The 21,477-nt window shown below is 37.8% G+C and overlaps 1 protein-coding gene across 5 annotated transcripts in view; it reads right to left on the bottom strand.

The window, feature by feature from the left end:
* Window positions 1-21,477, bottom strand: part of ESR1 (estrogen receptor 1) — a 404,881-nt gene that overhangs the window by 144,951 nt on the left and 238,453 nt on the right. For all 5 annotated transcript variants that reach the window (XM_055433434.2, XM_055433435.2, XM_055433432.2 and 2 more), the window contains one exon: window positions 4,918-5,253. In XM_055433434.2, the coding sequence (XP_055289409.2) occupies window positions 4,918-5,253 (336 nt within the window). The remainder of the gene's footprint in view (window positions 1-4,917; window positions 5,254-21,477) is intronic.

Raw genomic sequence — 21,477 nt, 5'->3', positions numbered from 1 at the left:
ACAGGAAAAAAGCTGATAAATTCCTGGAAATATACAAGCTTCCAAGACTGAATCATTAAAACAGAAAATTCTAACAGACCATTACTAGTAAGGAGATAGAGTCAGTAATCAAAAACATACCAACAAAGACAAGCTCAGATTGCTTCACTGGTGAATTCTACCAAACACTTAAAGAAGAATTTCAAATTGTTCCAAAAAATGGAAGAAGAGAAATTATGCCCCAAATCATTTTATAAAACCATAATTACCCTGATACCAAAACTAGACAAGGAAATCACAAGAAAAGAAAATTACAGGCCAATATCCCTGATACACATAGATGCAAAAGCTCTCAACAAAACAGTAGCAAACAAAATTCGACAACATATTAAAAGAATCACACACCATGAATAAACAGGACTTATTTCAGGGATAAAAAGATGGTTCAGCAACTGCAAATCAATCAGTATAGAACATTAACATGAAGAATAAAAAGTATATGACCATATCAACAATAGAGAAAAAGCATTTGCAAAATTCAACATCCATTCCTAATAAAAACGCTCAATAAAGTGGGTATAGAGGAAGCATACGTCAACATAATAAAAGTCATATATACAAAGTCCACAGCTAGAATCATGCCAAACAGTGAGAGACAGAAGTTTTTAGTCTAAAATTAGGAAGAAGACAAAGGTATCCAGTCTCAAGACTCCTGATTAATATAGTACTGGGAGTCCTAACATAGTAATTAGGCAAGAAAAGGAAATAAATGACATGCAAATTGAAAAACGAAGAAATAAAATTGTCTCTATTTGCAAAACAACAAAAGCAAAAACAAACAAGTGAGACTTCATCAAATTAAGAAGTTGTTGCATAGCAAAGGAAACCACCAACAAAATAAAGAGCAGCCTACCAAATGGGAGAGAATATTTGCACATCATGTTATTGGACAAAAGGTTAATATCCAAAGCATATGAAGGACACATATATCTCAATAGCAAAAGAAAGAAAAAACCCAGTCTGACTAAAAAATGGGCAGAAGAACTGAATAGACCTTTCTTCCACAGATATACAATTGCCAATGGATACAAGAAAAGGTCCTCAAGCAATCATTAGGGAAATGAAAATCAAAATCATAATGAGATATCACCTCATACCTGTTACACTGGTTATCATCAAACAGACAGCAAATAATAAGTGTTGGTAAGGATTTGGAGATAAGGGAATCCTTGTAAACTGTTATCGGGATTGTAATCTGGTGCAACCACTGTGGAAAACAGTAAAGAGATCCCCATTCCTGCCAAAATAAAACAGAACTACCATATGATCCAGCAATCCCATTTCTAAATATACATCCAAAGGGTTTGAAAACAGAATATCAGAAGAAATATTTGTACTCTCATGTATCCAAGATATGGAAACAAACTAAGTGACCATCAATGACAGATGAATGGAAAAAGCTCTGATAAATCTGTATCTACGATGATATACATAGTGGAATGCTATTCAGCCATGAGAAAGAAAGAAATCTTGCAATTTGTGACAGTACAAATAGACCGTGAGGGTATTATGATTAAAAATAAGCCAGTCAGAAAAAGATAAATATTGCATGGTATCACTTATACATGGAATCTAAAAACAAGAGTCAAATTCATAGAGAGTATACAAGTGGTTGCCAGGGTTTGGAGGATGGGACAAATAGAGAAAGATTGATAAGAGTGTAACTTTTCAGCTATATGATGAAAAAAGTCTGAGGATCTAGTATAAAACACTGTACTGTATAATTGATTTGTTAAGAAAGTAGAACTTAAAGGTCTCATTAGAGAAAGAAAAGGTAAATAGGTAAGGTGATGGATATTTAGTTAACTGCTGCTGCTACTGCTGCTAAGTCGCGTCAGTCGTGTCTGACTCTGTGCAACCCCATAGACGGCAGCCCACCAGGCTCCGCTGTCCCTGGGATTCTCCAGGCAAGAACACTGGAGTGGGTTGCCATTTCCTTCTCCAGTGCGTGAAAGTGAAGTCACTCAGTCATGTTCGACTTTTCGCGACCCCATGGACTGCAGCCTACCAGGCTCCTCCGTCCATGGGATTTTCCAGGCAAGAGTACTGGAGTAGGTTGCCATTGCCTTCTCCGATTTATGTAGGGAATACTTTTACATTGTCTATCAAATGACTGTAACATATACTTTAAATATTACATCTGTCAACTATACTCAATTAATGCTGAAAATTTTAAAAATGAAGTCATTTCACAATTTCTGTTATACTGATAGCCGTCTGAGGATATCCAAATGTTCCATGCAGCTATCATATAGTTAATTCCAGGTGCCTCTACAACTGGCTTTCCTACTACTCTTTATACTAAGGCAAAAAGTATATCTATATAAGATAAATGTATATTAGATTAATATTATTGTTAATCTCAAACTATGACCATATAAATGTAGTATTATCTATATTAGATTTTAGATTTCTGGTGTGAGTTGGGTTTTTTTTAATGACAGATGGTATCTGGATGTAAAAAACTTTTCAAAATGTGACTTTGTCAAATTCTCTGAAAAACTTGACAATCATCTTCAAAGATGATTCCAGAAGACTATTTTTCCCTCATTTTTCATCTTATTACCATAGCATATATATAATTTCATTTTCATCTTTATAATTCTTTTTTTTTTAAAACCATCAAATAACAAGACATAGTTTGGACCAAGGACTTTGGAAATGTTTAAGTCTCCTAAACAAATCAAGTTATAAAGTGGTTTTTCTGTACTTCTCATTACCATAAATGCGTTTAGTTCTGGGGTTTAACAGTGGAATGGTTAAGCATGGACATGATATTTTCCTTCCCTTGATTTCCATCTCCATTTTATTCCTAAATACAGAAGATTCTAAGACGGTATAAGAATCTGCCTGTAATGCTGGAGACCCAGGTTCAATCCCTGGGTTGGGAAGATCCCCTAGAGGAGGGAATAGAAACCCACTCCAGTATGCTTGTCTGGAGAATTCCAAGGACAGAGGAGAATGGTGGGTTACAGACCACAGGGTCACAAAGAGTCGGACACGACTCAGTGACTAACACTTTTACTTTCACAGGTGATTATTGCCATGAATTCTTCATTCATTAGTAACGTGCACGGATGCTGTTGATTCAGTCATGTCCGACTCTTTGCAACCCTATGGATGGTATCCCACCAGGCTCCTCTGTCCATAGGATTCTCCAGGCAAGAATACTGGAGTGAGTTCCCATGCCCTTCTCCCACTGGTTTTGTATCTGAACTTAATTCCCATTGTTTCAAGTGTCCTTCAAATTTTTAGATGTGTAAAAAATGTCAAGATGGAAATCTACTGCTAAGTATGAAAGATATATATTTGACTTCAGCAGTGCTCTCAAACTAACATTACCAAACCTCATTAGGAAAAATACAGGCTTATATACAACAATAAAACTTAAGAGCAACTAAGAGCTGGCTCTCAGGGATATGACCGTTAGTTGTTTGTTTGTCTGTGTTCTTCTCCTGAACTACCTTTCTACAAAATGAAAGCAATAATAAATACAAAGAGAAAACCTATAACCACATTACATTTAATTTCCAATATTTACTTTTCATGTATCTGCCTCACAAAGGAATATTAAGGTAGAGAAGTGATCATTAAAACTCTTAATTCCAAACATGGCTGGGAGTCTTTATTTGCCAGTTGGACTGACTCAAAATTTAAATATGCCTGTGAATCCCCATGTTTCCATGTAACCCAACCTCTGCCACCTAAATAGATGCCCTCTATCCAGTTTGGATCACAACATTGCTGGCTCCTTATTCAAAGGACGACATGCTTCAGTTCAGTTCAGTTCAGTCGCTCAGTCATGTCTGACTCTCTGCGACCCCATGAATCACAGCATGCCAGGCCTCCCTGTCCATCACCAACTCCCGGAGTTCACTCAAACTCATACATGTAAATGCAAATCTAAAGCCAGATATATATTCACTTGGCATATAATCTCTGAAATGTAAGTACAAAACTCCTTATTTATTTAGTTTAATTAAAAAAACCTATGCTTCATAGATAATAAGTTCATCTACTAAAAAAAAAAAAAACTCACAAGATAGTCACTATCTAAATTCATTACTTGTTTGATCTATAAGCCCAGAAAAGAAGATTTAACTTCCTCTTGCCTTGATTCATCTATGTTAGCTCCTGAATGGATATGATGGGGCACGGAGGAGGTCATTTTCTAGTCTTGTTTCCATAATAACTAGAGTTCTTCCCCCTGAACAATAAGAGCAACAGTCATGTTTTATAAGAACACCAGTTCTGAGAATATCAGCTGAAGAATCAAGTATAACTTCAGCCACTGTTATCTTTCCATAAGCTCCTCTCAGGGATGAGAACCTAATTGATTTTTCTATTGCATTATCTTGTTCCTAAAATGTTAACAGATGGTTAAATGAATATTTGGCATTCAGTTTAAAAAAAAACTTATTATTTCTTTAGCTCATAAATACCTGAAAATAAAATCTTGTAAAGTAAAATTGATGATTCACAATTTAGGTGTTTTGAACAAAAGCCCTCAACATTAAAAATTTATAGGACACAGATCATTCAGTGTTAAAAATTTCTGCCACAGTGAACATATAATATTAAATGAATTTATTATCTAGTGTTCACCCCAGATTTTGGGGGTAAATATTGATGGGTTAAAAAAATAATGTCAAATTAAAGACTTTAATCATCTAGATTTTTATTTCAAAACACTCTTTCCTAATTTCCAGGAGAATTAAGAGCGTATAGATACTGAAAATTATTCAATTCTGATATAACCTTGAAATCAACTAGATAACAAGCTATTGTGTCCCACTATCTCACCCATGGTACATATGGCAACCTGTTCATGAATAGTTAATGGCTCTTCAAAATAAAAGTCAAGCTTAGTCTTCTTACCTGGCACCCTCTTTGCCCAGTTGATCATGTGGACCAGCTCCCTGTCAGCAAGGCTGGTCAGCAAGCCCATCATTGACGCCTCACTGAAAGGTCTGGTAGGATCGTACTCAGAATAGATTATGGGGGGCTCAGCCTCCAGCAAGGCACTGATCATCTGGTCAGCTGTCAGGGACAACACCGGGCTGTTCTTCTTAGTGTGTTTAATCATGATTGGGCTTGGCCAAAGGTTGGCAGCTCTCATGTCTCCGGAGGGCACCGCGTCGTTCCTGCCCTCCCCATCATCTCTCTGGCGCTTGTGCTTCAACATTCTCCCGCCTCTTCGGTCTTTCCGTATTCCTGAGAACACACACACACAAATAGCTTATTCTTTTGCTCATATAAACTTTCACATGGAAACCATTTTTAATGCTAACAGCCCTTTATTTCATTTAAGGAAAGAGTTTGGGACACAGTTGTGCTGCTAAGTGTTTAATAACCAGCTGTCCACGAGAGGGGTAAAAAAAGGCTTTGATTTGTAGCATTCACCAATTTCCATGGTGTAACTACTCCCACCATGGCAAATTTCAAGCTTCTTGTCTGAGATCAAGCAGTGTACCAAACTCCTACAAATTTAACAATAGGCTTTTGTGAGCCAGTACAAGCTGCTCTTACAAACCGTTGCAGGATATGTGTGTATGTGTGTGTGTGTGTGTGTGTGTGTGTGCACGCGTGTAACAGATGCTATAAAAAAGACAACATAATAATTAGCTACTCTTGAAATATGACATATCAAAGATTGCTCCTGCTATGAATATTCTTTCAATAGCAAATTTAAAAAGCATCTTTATAAAGTATTTAATAAATGTCCTTATCACCCAAGTAGACCTCTTAATGGAAGACACTAAAGAGGAATGATTTATCCAAAATGTACCTGACAGTCTCTAGCCTCAACAGATATTTAGTCAGTCTTTTATTGCTGCTAAGCTGTACCTCATCACCTGAGTAATCGACCCAAGACCCTCAACTTGTTGACTAGGTTCTAAGATGTCACAAACGTCTTTCTATTTTCCTAATATTAAAGTTTTAAAAGAGTTGAAAATAGTCTTCCCCCAAAGATTTACCAGCTGTGGTTACCCCTAACTAATTAAGGAGAAGAGACTCCATTTTTTTTTTCGCAGAGATTCTTTGAGGCTTGGTTCAGCATCTTAACCTAGAAAACACCAGGCTAAATGTACTAAAATGTATCAGCAGAAACAAATATTTTAAAGGACAAAAATGAACACAAGGGTCCATATTTTCAAAAACTCTAATCTCTCCAAAATAGACCAGAAAGCAACATTTCCCAGATTTGTATAAAAGAAATAATTATTTTGGTAAAAATCTAATACAATTATTTTTAATATTTAAGACATGAGAAGTAAAATTCATTGTAACAGATCACCTGTCCTCTGATTCCAAAACAAATGAATAACTAATGTCAGAACTTTGCTCTATTTCGTTCTGTCAAGGAGTTTGGATAAATGTTGACTGGTGAGTTTTTATGCATAGCTTTTATTCTTGTAGATCTAGATTAGATACATTACATGATATTAAAAATATAATGATGCCACAGACCCTTCCTTATTTGTTCAGTATCCAAAAAAGCATTTCTTGGAATAAGTAACAGTCATAAAGATTATTATCACTAACATACACTGAGCACTCACCATGTGCTTAAGCACTTTAAATACACTTTACATGTATGCATTTTACAACTAATTTAGTCCTCACAATAACCTTGCAAGGTAAATGCCAGAAAACTGCTCCTTTAGAAAGATTCATGAACTGGTCCAAGACCATTCTCTATTAAGTATGATCCAAGATCCAAGCTACTAAATGAAGTTTGTGGTTTTTTCCCCCAGTTACCAGAGTTTCAAAATTGTATCCCACACAGCTGACAAATTTAAGGACATCTACGAGTAAAATGGGCTTCCTTGGTGACTCAGCAGTAAAGAATCCACCTGCCAATGCAGGAGACACGGGTTCAACCTCTGGCTCAGGAAGATCCCCTGGTGAAGAAAGTGGCAACCCACTCCAGTATTCTTGCCTGGAAAATCCCATGGACAGGGGAGCCTGGTGGGCCACAGTCCGTGGGGTTGCAAAAGACTCAGATATCATTTAGTGACTAAACAAACAAAACAACAAAGAAATAAAATAGGTCAAATGAGAGTAATCATTGCATTTGGCCAGTTGCTGTCCTTGGTCAACTCTTTTCATCACTAGATATGCTAATGTGAGTGTAATATCTGAATTAAGGAAGCGAAACACACCCTACTCTCAGCTCATCAGAGCACACCTGGACCATCACACGCAGTGCTGGATGCTGCAGAGACAAGCAAAACAAACCCATTCAGAGTAACGAGGATGGTGAGGAGATGTGAAATCAGGTCACACGGAGAACCACTGAGGGACTAAGAGGGGTTAGCCAAAGAGAAAAAAAGACATAGAGGAAACATGAGTGTCACCTTCACATGGGCTCTACCTTATACAATGGCATTGTGGTCTGAATGTCTGTGTCCCCCCACAAATCTGTATGTTGACATCTAATCCCCAGTGTGATGGTTTTCACACTTTGAATCCCATCCCAAAGGTATGAGCCTTTGGGAGGTCATTAGGTCACGAGGGGAGAGCCTTTACGAATGGGATTAGTGCCCTTATATATAGAGACCAGGGTGCCAACTTGCTCTCTCCACCCTGTAAGGGTATGAGAAGACAGCTGTCTACAAGCCAGAAAGCAGGCACTCATCAGACACCAGATCTGCTGGCAAGCTTGGAGTTCCCGAGCTCCAGAACTGTGAGAAATGTCTGCTGTTTAAGCCATGAAGTCTGTGATATTTCTATTCCGGCACCCTAAACTGACTGAGAGAGATGGGTTCAACTTGCTCTTTATGAGTCCAAAGAGTCATAGAAGAAATATGTGGAAATCATGAGAAGCCAGAACTCACTACCAAGACTCAACGCTAACAACAAAGATAGAATCTGCTGCCATAGCAAAGGATGTGCTGGATCACTGGAGGTTTCCAAGAATAGGCTAGACGAAGACTTTACAGAGGTATTACCAGAGGTATTCAGTTACCCAGTATTTGTACTACGTGACTTTCAATGTACTTTCTCTCCTGAGAGTGCAGGATTCCACGATCTCCCTGTTAGATAGAATGTAAGACCAGTGGCCTTGGATGAAAAACAGGAAAGGAAGATCAAAAGCAAAGAACTACTAGAGATTTGCATTTCTTAGAAACTTTGAGGTCAGACTTTTGAGAGGATGATGCTGACTGTTATTTACCTACTTTTGGTGGCAACTAGAGTGAAAAAATGCTTTGTTCTTCAATATTAGGCAGTGTATGTGTATAACTCAAATACTCTTTGACTCCCTCTCTGTAACTTTAGAAAGAGAGAGAGAATGTAAACAGATAGAGAATGTAAACAGATGTAAACAATACAATCTTTTAATATCAGATCTACATGGAAAGATAAAGGCAAGTGATCTGAACAAAGAAGAAATAATTAAAGGTGATTCTGTTCACCCTAAGATGAAACAAAGTTACCTAAGTAATCAAGTTATAACTATACACACGCATTTTACTTTTTAAAAATGAAGTTGATGATTTCTGTTATCATTGCAATTTATCTTCATTTTAAAATATTTCCAAGATAAAGACAAGTATACACAAGGTATATTAAGCAAAACAAAACGCAGTATTGCCCCCACTTTAAAAGGTCCCAGCAGTCATACTACAGACAAATCTGTTTTCTAGAATAATTTTAAACTCAATTCAGGTTCTAAAAGTGACAGTTATTAAAAACTGCTTATCAAAGTGTTCATTTTGTGAACATTTGTTCAATACTAACAATGTATATTCACAGGTGATGCGATGCTAAACAAAGACAGTTTTTGGCTTGGAGGGAGAAAGACAGGAATCAAAAGTTGTTCTGTTACTTGTGGAATGAATGAATGAACTGCCCAAAACACAATGGAAGAGAGGCAGTGAAGCTAGGAAGAGGTGACAAAGATCTTTAGGAGACAATGTTACATTTTAGCCAATACATGAGATTTCCTTTCTTGGAGAAATTTAGAAGTAGACTCTTGAGATGGTTTAGGTATAGCACTATTACAGAGCTGAGTCTCAAATATTTGATTCGCACTGTTGAACACAAGTCAAAAATGACCACAGACCTGGAATGCAGAACAATTAAATACAACTGGAGAGGTGGAGATGAGAGCTGAATATTTATAAAATTATCAAAGAGACAAATATGGCAAGGCAGGTTCAGTTAGCACTGACAGATATTTTCTTAAATTTACCCCTAGATGCTCTGTATTTTTCAAATGCCAAAGGCTATATAAGGTGTGCAAACAGAGCAAAATTAGGAAGCTGTACATATTGTGTGCCTGACGGCAAAGATAGGATCCCAGGGCCCAAGTCAAAGAGGAAAGCAATCGTGTCTACTTGGAAGCAGTAATAGTCGTGTTAGCTGTGACATGCCAGTGATAATAATGCATATTTACAGTAGTTCAAAAAATTTCAAACTGGAATCGAGTGCAATAGGTGAAAAATGTACAAATTTCCAGTTCTATTTTAACCTAGGTTAAATGAGAATTGCAGATCACAACGAATAATTACAACCTGTGTCACTATGGAATATATAGCCAGTTCCTAATTATATATAGTGACAGGGTATATGAGTGGCATGCATAACTGAAATCCAAATAAAGTTAAAAAACTCGTTCTATGTTCCCTACCAAGGATTTTTCCAGACAACATAGATTAATAAGTATTTTACTTAAGCTCACTTTCCTTTGTCTAAATTATTTCAACCATTTTGGTATTTTAACAAATGTTCACAAAGCAGAGAGGAAAAAAACCAACTAGCTTAGATCATGCAAATATTAAACAAACTCCTTAACAGCCCAGATGTTTATTTGTAACAGATAGCACTTTGGCTTGTAGCACCATATAAGCAGGTGTATTCAGTACCCCAAAATGTCATTTCCCAGAATGACTGAGCAAAATATTTAGCAATGCAATACAGATGTCATGTAACAGATTTGCTAGTGGACAAACATTATTAGATCTCAAGTTGTGTCACTGATTAGACAAGAGTTATATCACAGCAAATTTCTTTACATTCCTTTAAAAAAAATTTTAACTTGCAAAATTCAAGGATTACCTTCAGGCTTGAGATACAAACTCTATCATCGAGCAAGCCCACCATTCAGGTGAAATGCCACCACTTTGACTTGCATGCCCTTGGGGTAAGCCTTTCTTTAACATCTTTGTTGTACTGTAGTTAAGGATTTCTAAGCCAACTATAGAACTTCCACTTAGTAGTACTTAATGTGAATTTGAGTGATTCTAATCCACAAGGAAGCATTAATTGAAGAGAATTATTAAACTAATAAGCACAGATCATTGGAATGAAAATGAAAGGGAGAGAGATGATGCCCAGGGCACTCTCTAAGATCCCTAAGGAATTTAAGACTGCCTGGGCTTGGGGAAGTTCATGGTAAGGCAGTGTAGGGGTGAAGTCCTGGCAGGGAGAAAGGGTCTGAAGATATATTCACTGCTTGAACAATTATGCCCTGGCCCTAAAATAAAAATGTCTGTCCTAATGTGTCCAACTAGGAGTTTCGAAAGACTTACTTCTAATACTTTAGAGTTTACTCAATTATCCTTTTTTTTTTTTTTCATTTTTGAAACTCTTTGGTTTGGCCATTATATCTCAGGAAAAATGAATGCTATCTGAATATTCATTACTTAATTGAATTTATTAGGTCATTTGCTTCTAATGCATTCTGCTTTTTAAATTTTCTTTTCCTGAAATGATATTTTTTCTTCTTAATACCTTTTGCCTCTACAAAAAGCTACTATAACTCCAGTAAAGTTATTTCTCCAATTTCCTAAGACTACTTTAATGTATTATTAAATATTTCAAACATTTGCATAATCACCTTTCTTTTGTTTCTCAATAATTCCATATTATTCATGAGGTATTAAAAAGCCAGACAGAGAAACACTCTAAAAGCTTTCTAATTCAACGTGTTGAAGAAAACAGAAGTGGTGATTAGTTAAGAATTAAATAACGATAATAACTAATGAAACTTCAGCCAAAGAAACTCCCCTGCATCAATTTGAATGCTTTCCTTTCAAATATTAGAAATGAAGCCTATAAAGTAGGCACTGTTAGAGTCCCCACTTAACAGAAGAAAGACATTTACAGTAACTATCTTGCCCTAAAGTCATACCAAGGGCATCCCAGAGATTTCAACCCAGGTGAATCATGCAATTACAGATTATTATTATCATAGCCTCTAAGTGTATCATTGATATGTCACCATCAGTGATACACTTCAGTTCAGTCACTTAGTCATGTCCGACTCTCTGCGGTCCCATGGACTGCAACAGACCAGACTTCCCTGTCCATCACCAACTCCCCTGAACGGTACGACAAGGCAAAGGGATGATGCACATAGAGGCTATGAATTACCTAGTTCATTTAAAGCTACTAATGCTCTTTCTCTTCCTCTTTTAGCATCCAGCATATCACCCCACCTGTATTTCCTCACATAGCTAACAATCGGGAGAGATACCAGAAGAGTCCAATGCCCAGGCACTCCCTTGGTTCCCACTGCTCAACTGTGGGACTACAAAGATGCATGCCGACAACGGAAGCAGCCCACTTTGCCTCCAGCGACTGTCTTAGCTGGATGGTGACTCCTGATACCGCCCTTCTCTCTTTCCCCCTTTTTGCCTAGATTGATGCAGCAGCTTCTACTGTCTCCTTGCCTACCTTCGATCTCCCTTCCAATCAGATCAACTGTCAGTTGATTAATCTCCCTTACACACATACTGTATCCTCTTATTGTCCATCAAAAGCTCTAAAAACCTCAAGAGTGTTTTAACTGTTCTTTGAGAACTCTTGGCAATTCTAAGCAGGTATCAGAGGCAATGTGGTTGGGCTTCTGGTTGTCTCATTTCCTCCATTTGTCTAAAGCAGTTGCTTATATATATGTATGTATGTATATATATGTGTGTGTGTGCGTATGTGTGTATATATATATATATACAATGAATGTATATATATATATAGATATGTATATATCTATACATATATATAGATTAGAGAAATAACTTATTTTTAAAAGAGTTTGCCGGTTGTATTTTAAATTTAAAAAGCCACTAACCTACGGAATAAAACCAAACATGACACTGACTCATGTATTTCTGCAAATAATCCTAAAGTGCTTTTCCAAGCTCTCTTTATAAATCCCCTCCACAAACTTTCATTCTTTTAATGAAATAGGGTTGAGCCATGCCACTTTTATAATACTTCCCAACATCACCACCATGAGCAATTTCTACTCCTCTTACATTGGCCACCAAATCCCAAGTAAAAGCTCATTTCCTCCATAGTCAATCTTGGACCCCACCACAGCCTACTGGCTCTAGCTCATTCCTTCTTACAGCTTTTCTTCCCTTTGTCATTCACTGGATAACCATCATGTTTTAATTTCTGTTTGATTACACCTGAGCTCCCCCTCCCTGGCTATGGCTTTGAATTGCTCTCCAGGTAGGAAGCTGGAGCGGCAGCAGGACTCATCTCATTTATTTCCCTTTCTCATGAAACACTGCCCCACACTGCCTGATATCTAAGGTTTAAAACATATATGATATGTTTCATGTATCATATCCATTTTTTAAGATACTTCTTTAGGGAGGCAATAAGGTTACAGCTGAAAAGCAAAGTAGATAAATCTTCTATTACAGTTGGAAACGTCATTATCTCCTTGTCAATAACTGATTAAGTAAGCAGAAAATCAATATGAATGGAATTGACCTCAATAATACTATCAATCAACTTGATCTAATAGAAATTTATAGAAGACTCCAACAAATAACAAATGAATACACATTATTCTCAAGCCCCAGTGGAATATTCACCAAGGCAGACCATATTCTGGGCCATAAAAAGTTCCTTAATTGTTATAACTTTACCAACTAGAGTATGGAGTTTATGTATAACTCCTTTACCTTTAAATGTTACAACAACTGTGAAACCACTATTAGGCATATTGGAATTAATGAAATGAATGGCACATGGTGAGAGCCAGGTTTCACACTGTTGGAGTAAGAAGTGGAAGGTAAGAGAAGTTTAGAATGATTCGTGCTACAATTGATTAGAGCTGGAGACATCCGTGTGTATTCATGGTGAACTTAATAGATACAGATGTTAAGCTGTATAAAAAATATAGATAAAATGTTTATAAATAGGTGCATACATATGGGGTAGTATAAAAACATATATCTCTATACACTGTCAGCTTAGAGGCTCTAGAAATAACAATACTCCCAGGAACAGCAAGTACATCTATTGCCCAGATCTTGGTTCCGAATGAGAACCATGTCTCCATGGAAAAATGGCTTATTCTAGGTCTGGGGCAGGAAATATACAAGATGAGTCTGAACCATCTTGTAGTGACAGAAAAGAAAGAACTTGCTCAAAAAAAAAAAGTTGCATAATGATTTGTATGTCAAAAGAATACTTCTGTTTTTAACTCATAAACTTCTCAGTGCCAAGGCTGGAACAACGTGAGAAGCAAAATAAATGAGTTCTATTACACCCCAAAACATAAACATCCATAAATCTATACTAACATAAATACATGATTGAATAAATAAATTAATGTAGAACAGATGACTCCATTAATTTATGTTAGTACTCTCTTTTTAAGTTATACATTTAAGGCACAACCCACATTCTTTAAGTATGAGTTGCAGATAGGGACTTCCTTCCAAAGCAAAATGTATGGAAAAGGTGAAGGAAATAATAACCTTACAGTATAGAAACCTGACAAATCCTGCCTCAAGGCAGATGATCAGTGTCAACATTAACTGCGAAAACTTGTACTGAATGTGTGTGCCCTTGAAATGATGTGATGACAATGGCATTTTACATCTGTGGTCTCCCTCCCCAAAACGCATTAACCCCAGTCTAACCATGAGAAAAACATCATACAAATCCAAATTGAGAGATATTCCACAAAATATCTGACCAGCGATCCTCAAAACGGGCAGGGTAATCAAAAACAAAATCTCAGAAACTGTCACGACCAAGGGCAGCCTTAGAAAGCATGAATCCTAAATATAATATATCCTGATGGGATCCCAGAGCAGAGGAAAAGTACTAGGGAATCTGAATAATTATGGGCTTCAGTTAATGATAAAATATCAATATCAATATTGTTTCATTCATGGTGATAAAAGTTCTATACAGTAACACAAGACCTTAATCAAAGAGGAAACTGCGTATGGAGCATCTGAGAACTCCCTGTGCCATCTCTACAGTCATTCTGTAAATCTAAAACTGATCTAAAGTGAAAAGTTTAGTTTTTAAAAGTCAAGTGCAAAACCCTGAGCAAGAACAGTTTTTATATAATATGAAATTTAATTTTATACTTCCCCTTGATTGTTTGGAATAACTACTCACTGTCATTCAGACTGCTCTGTTGAGGGCAGCTGAGTTATCTTAACCAAGACTTTGAGTCAAAGTATAATTCTACATTCATGATGGCATTGGGTATGGAGAAGACCGTGGAGCTGATCAATAGGAAATGTTAAGGCTGTCAGAAACACTGGCCTATAAATTGAAACTACAAAGATTATATCTTTGCTGCTTAAAAAGTTTTCAGGATGCAGAATAAGCTTTGTAATTGGGCACATAAATTTAATACTGTTGTAGTTTTTTATCTGTTTCTAAATATACATAGGGCTTCCCAGGTGGCTCAGATTGTAAACAGTCTGCCTGCAATGCAGGAGGCCCAGGTTCGATCCTTGGGTTAGGAAGATGCCCTAGAGAAGGGAAGGGCAACCCACTCCAGTATTCTTGCCTGGAGAATTCCATGGATAGAGGAGCTTGGTAGGCTACAGTCCATGAGGTCGCAGAGAATCAGACACGACTGAGCCACTACACTTTCACACACACACACACACACAGAGACATGAGAGAGAGTTAGTTATGTTCAGTGTTAGCACAAGTTAAAATTCTAAGAGTCTCCTTTTAAAGACATATAACCATCACAACAAATTAGCAAAGATGACTGAATTACAAACCACATGAAGGCAGAGACTGTATCTGTCTTGTTTACCATTAGACATAATTATCTACTAGGCTTCAATAGATGTGTTGGTGGAATACATAAATGAGTCTTGGCATGACCTAGAATCACACTGAATATGTTAAAAGCAAAAGTTTGATATATTAAAACACCTTGGCCACCATCAATTGTTGCAATTTTATTATAGCAGTCTTTTAAAATAGGTCTTTCTGGTAAGCCAACTTACTTTCTATAATCAATTTAAGTAACAAAAGTCTTAAATAAATTGCTAAATAAAAGAAGTAAGTAGGGATCAGTCTAAGCTCATGACTTGATTCCTCTGTCTCCTCCCCACATTGTTAAGGTATTTTTTTTTCATTATCTTATATAACTTTGGGATAACTCTGTTAGTATTGGAGAGAGGGTTATGTACATGACCCAGACAAGATTGGCTAATTAGTTTAGTTTTCCTTTAAAGTAGTGAATTCCAACTTTTCCACCATATTACCGTCACCACCACCAGTTAACCTCAATTGTCCCAAGTGCTGTGCACCAACTCATTTTGTCCTTCTCTTCCAGACCAGGGGCTATCAACTTCTCAACAAACTGCAGTACTTAGGAGGAATCACAGTATCCCATGGTGCTGTCTGCCAGCACCCAAATTCAAATAAACTGGCAGGTTCTACTAACAGGAGGCTCCTTTGGGGTGATTAACTATTGTGAGTTAATTGTCCTTGATGAGTAAACTTGTGTACAGATGAGCAGTGTTTCCTCCTGTGGGTGCAAAGAGCATGTTTCCTCCCCCTTTCCTTCTAAACTAGGACTCCACTTGTACCTGCTCTAATTATTTCCTTTGCATAAAAGTAATCAGAGCCCGCCATGGTGGTTAATCATGCTACCCCTTTCCAGTCTTCACCCTTCTTCCCAGGTCCCATAGAGCGAGGTTCTTCTTTGCTATGACAGTAAGGACTCAGCGATGATGGAAGGGAGCAGCTGCAGCTCTACGATGGAAGAAAACTTAATTAATATGCTGTCAGCCCGGCATGGTCATGCCTGCTCCATTGCAGAGCGTGTGCCCAGAAGTTTACAACAACCCACATTTCTGCCCTGTTGAGCTGGAGCTGTCTGCCTGAAAAGCACTTCACAAACACCAACGTCAGAAGTATACAGTGATTCTTCTCTGCAATTACCATGTATTTACATTTACAATCTGGAAAACAAAACCCATATGTGCTATTGTTTTTGCAAGGAATCCTCCTGCAAAGTAAGTGGGGAGAGAGTATGTCTCCCTCTTCAACAAATCATCTTGGAAAACAATAACTGGCTTTGATGATATTTGACAATTTACCAAATCTACTTTGATGAAATTGCACTTAAAAATGGACTGCATTTGTCCTGCTCTGACGTGTTGTAGAATTGGTTTTAAAACGTCCCTTTTGTAAGCTGAAGCGACCAGAGAGGTAGCCCTCATATAGGAATTGCACTGTTTTGGAATTTTTCTAAAGGTGTAGGCAGGGAATGCCAAAAAAGGGAAGTCAATCAAGGTTGCCTTTGGATGTCATTGGATGTCAAATCATGCTGCCTTATCCCAGCCACAAAACCAAGTGTATGAAGCAAGTCCCAATCACATGTGTTCTCGATGACATCCGTTTTGACTTAAAAGTATAATGGTCACCCATAAAACTACTGTGCATTTTAATAAAAATGCAGCTAATAAAACCTTGTTTCTAGAGAGACAGCTGTGGCAGGCTGTTCTATAAGAATCTGATTCATTAATAATAAAATTTATGGGGTGAGGAGAAAAGCAATACATATTTTTCTTGCCTGGCTTCATTTCCCTGTAATATCTTAGTGATGAGTCTCCTGCTGGCAGGCATTCTGTAGCCAAGAGGAATAAATAAGACACCAAGGTTTAGCCTGTGAAGCTCTTTGCTTTTCTCCCACTTCTTAGCAGGGCTGCTACTCAGACCTGCAGTTTTCCTTCTTCAACTTGTGAAAAGAAACAATTTGTCTCCCCACCTCCCCATGGGTCTCCTCTCTGTCTCATGCTGATCTGTGCAGAGCTGGGTACAAGTAGAGTTCCCGTTGTCTTTAATTTGGTCGTGGAGAAGTCTTCCCATCCTCACTTGAGTCACCACCACCCAATTACATTCTCCTGGACAAGAAGTGCTTGCCAGTGGGACAGTCATCTTACAACAATTCTACGACTAGATCAACAAACTAGTTCACCCTCACCGGTGATTTCACAAATCCTCCAGTGGGTGCGTGGCATATTTCCTGAGGCTAAAAAGGGTCTATTCCTTTCTATAAACTCATTTGTGAACTCTATCACATTAAATATATTGGAAATCTTTGAAACGCCCTACAGCCCAGAGCTGGGCAAATTAGGGGCTCAATAAATATATCGTTATCTCTTCTTGCTATTCTTTGGAACTCTGCATTCAAATGGGTATTTCTTTCTTTTTCTCCTTTGCCTTTTGCTTCTCTCCTTTTCTCAGCTATTTGTAAGGCCTCCTCAGAAAACCATTTTGCCTTTTTGTATTTCTTTTTCTTAGGATGGGCTTGATCACTGCCTCCTGTACAATATCATGAACCTCCATCCATAGTTCATCAGGCACTCTATCAGATCTAATCCCTTGAATCTATTTGTCACTTCCACTGTATAATCGTAAGGGATTTGATTTAGGTCATACCTGAATGGTCTAATGGTTTTCTCTACTTTCTTCAATTTAAGTCTGAATTTGGCACTAAGGAGTTCATGATCTGAACCACAGTCAGCTCCCGGTCTTGTTTCTGCTGACTGTATAGAGCTTCTCCATCTTTGGCTGCAAAGAATATAATCAATCTGATTTCAGTGTTGACCATGTGTAGAGTCTACTATTGTGTTGTTGAAAGAGGGTATTTACTATGACCATTGCATATTCTTGGCAAAACTCTGTTAGCCTTTGCTCTGCTTCATTCTGGACTCCAAGGCCAAATTTGCCTGTTACTCCATGTATCTCTTGACTTTCTACTTTTGCATTCCAGTCCCCTATAATGAAAAGGACATCTTTTTTGGGTGTTAGTTCTAGAAGATCTTGTAGATCAGCTTCTTCAGCATAACTGGTTGGGCATAGACTGGTGATGCCTTAGGAAGCATCACTACGAACAAAGCTAGCGGAGGTGATAGAATTCCAGTTGAGCTATTTCAACTGGATGATGCTGTGAAAGTGTCGCACTCAATATGCCAGCAAATTTGGAAAACTCAGCAGTGGCCTGAGTTTCCAGGACTGGAAAACATCAGTTTTCATTCTAATCCCAAAGAAAGGATGCCAAAGAATGCTCAAACCACCTCACAAAATGAGCTCAAAATTGAGCTAGCAAAGTGATGCTCAAAATTCTCCAAGCCAGGCTTCAATAGTACGTGAACTGTGAACTTCCAGATGTTCAAGCAGGATTTAGAAAAGGCAGAGGAACCAGAGATCAAATTGCCAACACCCACTGGATCATGGAAAAAGCAAGAGAGTTCCAGAAAAACATCTAATTCTGTTTTATTGACTACGCCAAAGCGTTTGACTGTGTGGATCACAACAAACTTCTTCAAGAGATGGAAAATTCTTCAAGAGATGGGAATACCAGACCACCTGACCTGCCTTTTGCGAAATCTGTATGCAGTTCAGGAAGCAACAGTTAGAACTGGACATGGAAAAACAAACTGGTTCCAAATTGGGAAAGGAGTGTGTCAAGGCTGTATATTGTCACCCTGCTTATTTCACTTATATGCAGAGCACATCATGAGAAATGCCAGACTGGAAGAAGCACAAGCTGAAATCAAGTTTGCCAGGAGAAATATCAATAACTCAGATATGCAGACGACACCACCATTATGGCAGAAAGCGAAGAAGAACTAAAAAGCCTCTTGATGAGAGTGAAAGAGAAGAGTGAAAAAGTTGGCATAAAACTTAACATTCATCACTTCATGGCAAATAGATGGGGAAACAATGTAAACAGTAGCAGACTTTATTTTCCTGTGTTCCAAAATCACTGGAGATGATGACTGCAGTCATGAAATTAAAAGACGCTTGCTCCTTGGAAGGAAAGTTATGACCAACCTAGACAGCATAATAAAAAGAAGAGACATTACTTTGCCAACAAAGATCATATAGTGAAAGCTATGATTTTTCCAGTAGTCATGTATGGATGTGAGAGTTGGACTATAAAGAAGGCTGAGCACCAAAGAATTGATGCTTTTGAACTGTGCTGTTGGAAAAGACTCTTAAGAGTCCCTTGGACAGCAAGGAAATCCAACCAGTCCATCCTAAAGGAAATCAGTTCTGAATATTCATTGGAAGGACTGATGCTGAAGCTAAAACTCCAATACTTTGGCCGCCTGATGTGAAGAACTGACTCATTTGAAAAGACCCTGATGCTGGGAAAGACTGAAGGTGGGAGGAGAAGGGGATGACAGAGGATGAGATGGTTGGATGGCATCACCAACTCAATGGACATGAGTTTGAGTAAACTCCAGGAGTCGGTGATGGACAGGGAGGCCTGGCGTGCTGCAGTTCATGGGGTTGCAAAGAGTCAGACACGACTGAGTGACTGAACTGAACAAAGATGAATTTATTACTTAACCTGGTAGCTAACAGATAGCACTGGGGGTCCTTTCCTAAAATGTTGACCTGAACAAGTACTAATATTACAGGAGGAGACAATAGCACTATCAATAGCCTTAAGGGTCACAAAATTCTACCTTAATAGAGAGCTCAGCAAAAGGACATGAATTGGAACAAACTCCAGGAAATAGTGAAGGACAGAGGAGCTTGGTGTCCTGCAGTCTATGAAGTCATAAAGAATCGGACACAACTTAGTGCCTGAACAACAACAAAAGGAAATGTTTATTACTTATCACTGATATAACAGGAGCAATTCTTTCTCACCATACTGAAGCCAAAGGAGGTGCTTACTGCCCAAAGCCAGAAGTCTCTCTCTCTGAAACATGCCACGAGTTGAAAGCTTCTTAATGAAAAGGACTGTACCTAGTTCTTTGTATTTCCGACCATACTTAACTCAGTGCCTTGTAAATAAACTAGCTTTCAATGAATGTCCCATGTACTGACCTGAACCAGAGCCTTTCAAAGAAGACAACATTCCACTGAGGGTAGAAGCATCATCCCGGGTCAGGCTCTCCTCTACAGAATCCCCATTTTCTTTTCTTAGACTGTATTTCAGTATTAGCAAGTCCTCATTCAATCCAAACAGAGTAACAAATTTATGTTACTGTGATTTATCCCTGAATATCAAATACCTTGCCCCATATGATTTGAATTCTATTATTTACTCTCACAAGCTGTTATCCACTTTTCAGGGGAAAAAATTAATGCATCTGATGCAGGAAGTGTGTTCACATCTGTTAGATTCACCAAATATCAACTGTATCCTTTGCTTTCAATTGCCAGAGCTGAAATTCTATTGAAAATATCTTAAGCAAGCTTATCAAATATCAAATGCTAAATACATGCTTCTCCAGAATACTTTTCCTTCAGTGGGAAGATACTTAGCAACCTGGCATAACTATTGGTTTCCTACATAACCTAGATTTTTCACAGCTGGGAATGGAAGAAGAGAGAGAAAAAGAATGAAGTCCTCAGTTAGAATGCAAAACTTCTATCAGCAGTTGGGACAGGAGAAGAAATTCCAAAATAAGCTGGCCAGAAGACTCTTAAACCCAGATAAGATACATGTGCAAACTTAAAAAAAATCTGTACAAAGAGCTGAAGACTCGGATAATTCATCAAGCATGGCTAACAGAACCATCATAAATCTAACTTGCAGAACGAGGTCCATTTCATCATGTGATACTTTGAAGTCCTGATACTTTGTGAAGACAGTTAGGTGGTTCCCTGGCCTTGTCCATATTTGTACTTGTATCATTTCTAAACACCAGTCCTTTTGCCCACGGTTAGTGCAAATTAAAAGTTTTTTTATAAAGGATAAAGTGTTGAGCATCAGAATGAAGATTGTAGCTCAAAAAAAAAAAAATACCCCTACTGCTGCAACTTCAGAGAAAAATTCCTAGGCACTATTTGTAGCTCAAGATACTATAGTAATCGGGACATATTTCAAAGGAAGATATAGATGGAAAATTAACAGCAGATTTCCAAGCTTTCTCGGTAAGGAAAGGGCTTCTCCAGAAGCATATTGTCCCTTTTGGAGGGAACACAGGGGGACTTCTGCCCTTTCTCACGAAGGGTAGTGCCACATAGACAATCAACTTCATCAAATTCTTTGATTCTTGACAACTAGTAAGTGTATAACGTCTTTCAAGCTTACTCTACTTTTGGAAATGGTTATAGTATATGTGAATATATTTTTATTGTGATTCCAGAATTTTCAGTAACCAATCTGAAGTTATCCTGTTTAAGTTGGCAGGGCTTTCATTCACTTAAGAAAGAAGTTATCAAAATTGA

The sequence above is a fragment of the Moschus berezovskii genome, chromosome 10 (genome assembly GCF_049115385.1).
Source record: "Moschus berezovskii isolate FMDL1 chromosome 10, NW_MosBer_1.0, whole genome shotgun sequence".
In the NCBI taxonomy this organism is placed as follows: domain Eukaryota; kingdom Metazoa; phylum Chordata; class Mammalia; order Artiodactyla; family Moschidae; genus Moschus; species Moschus berezovskii.
The sequence above is the reverse complement of the archived record's forward strand: the minus strand, read 5'-3'. Positions and strand labels throughout refer to the sequence as shown.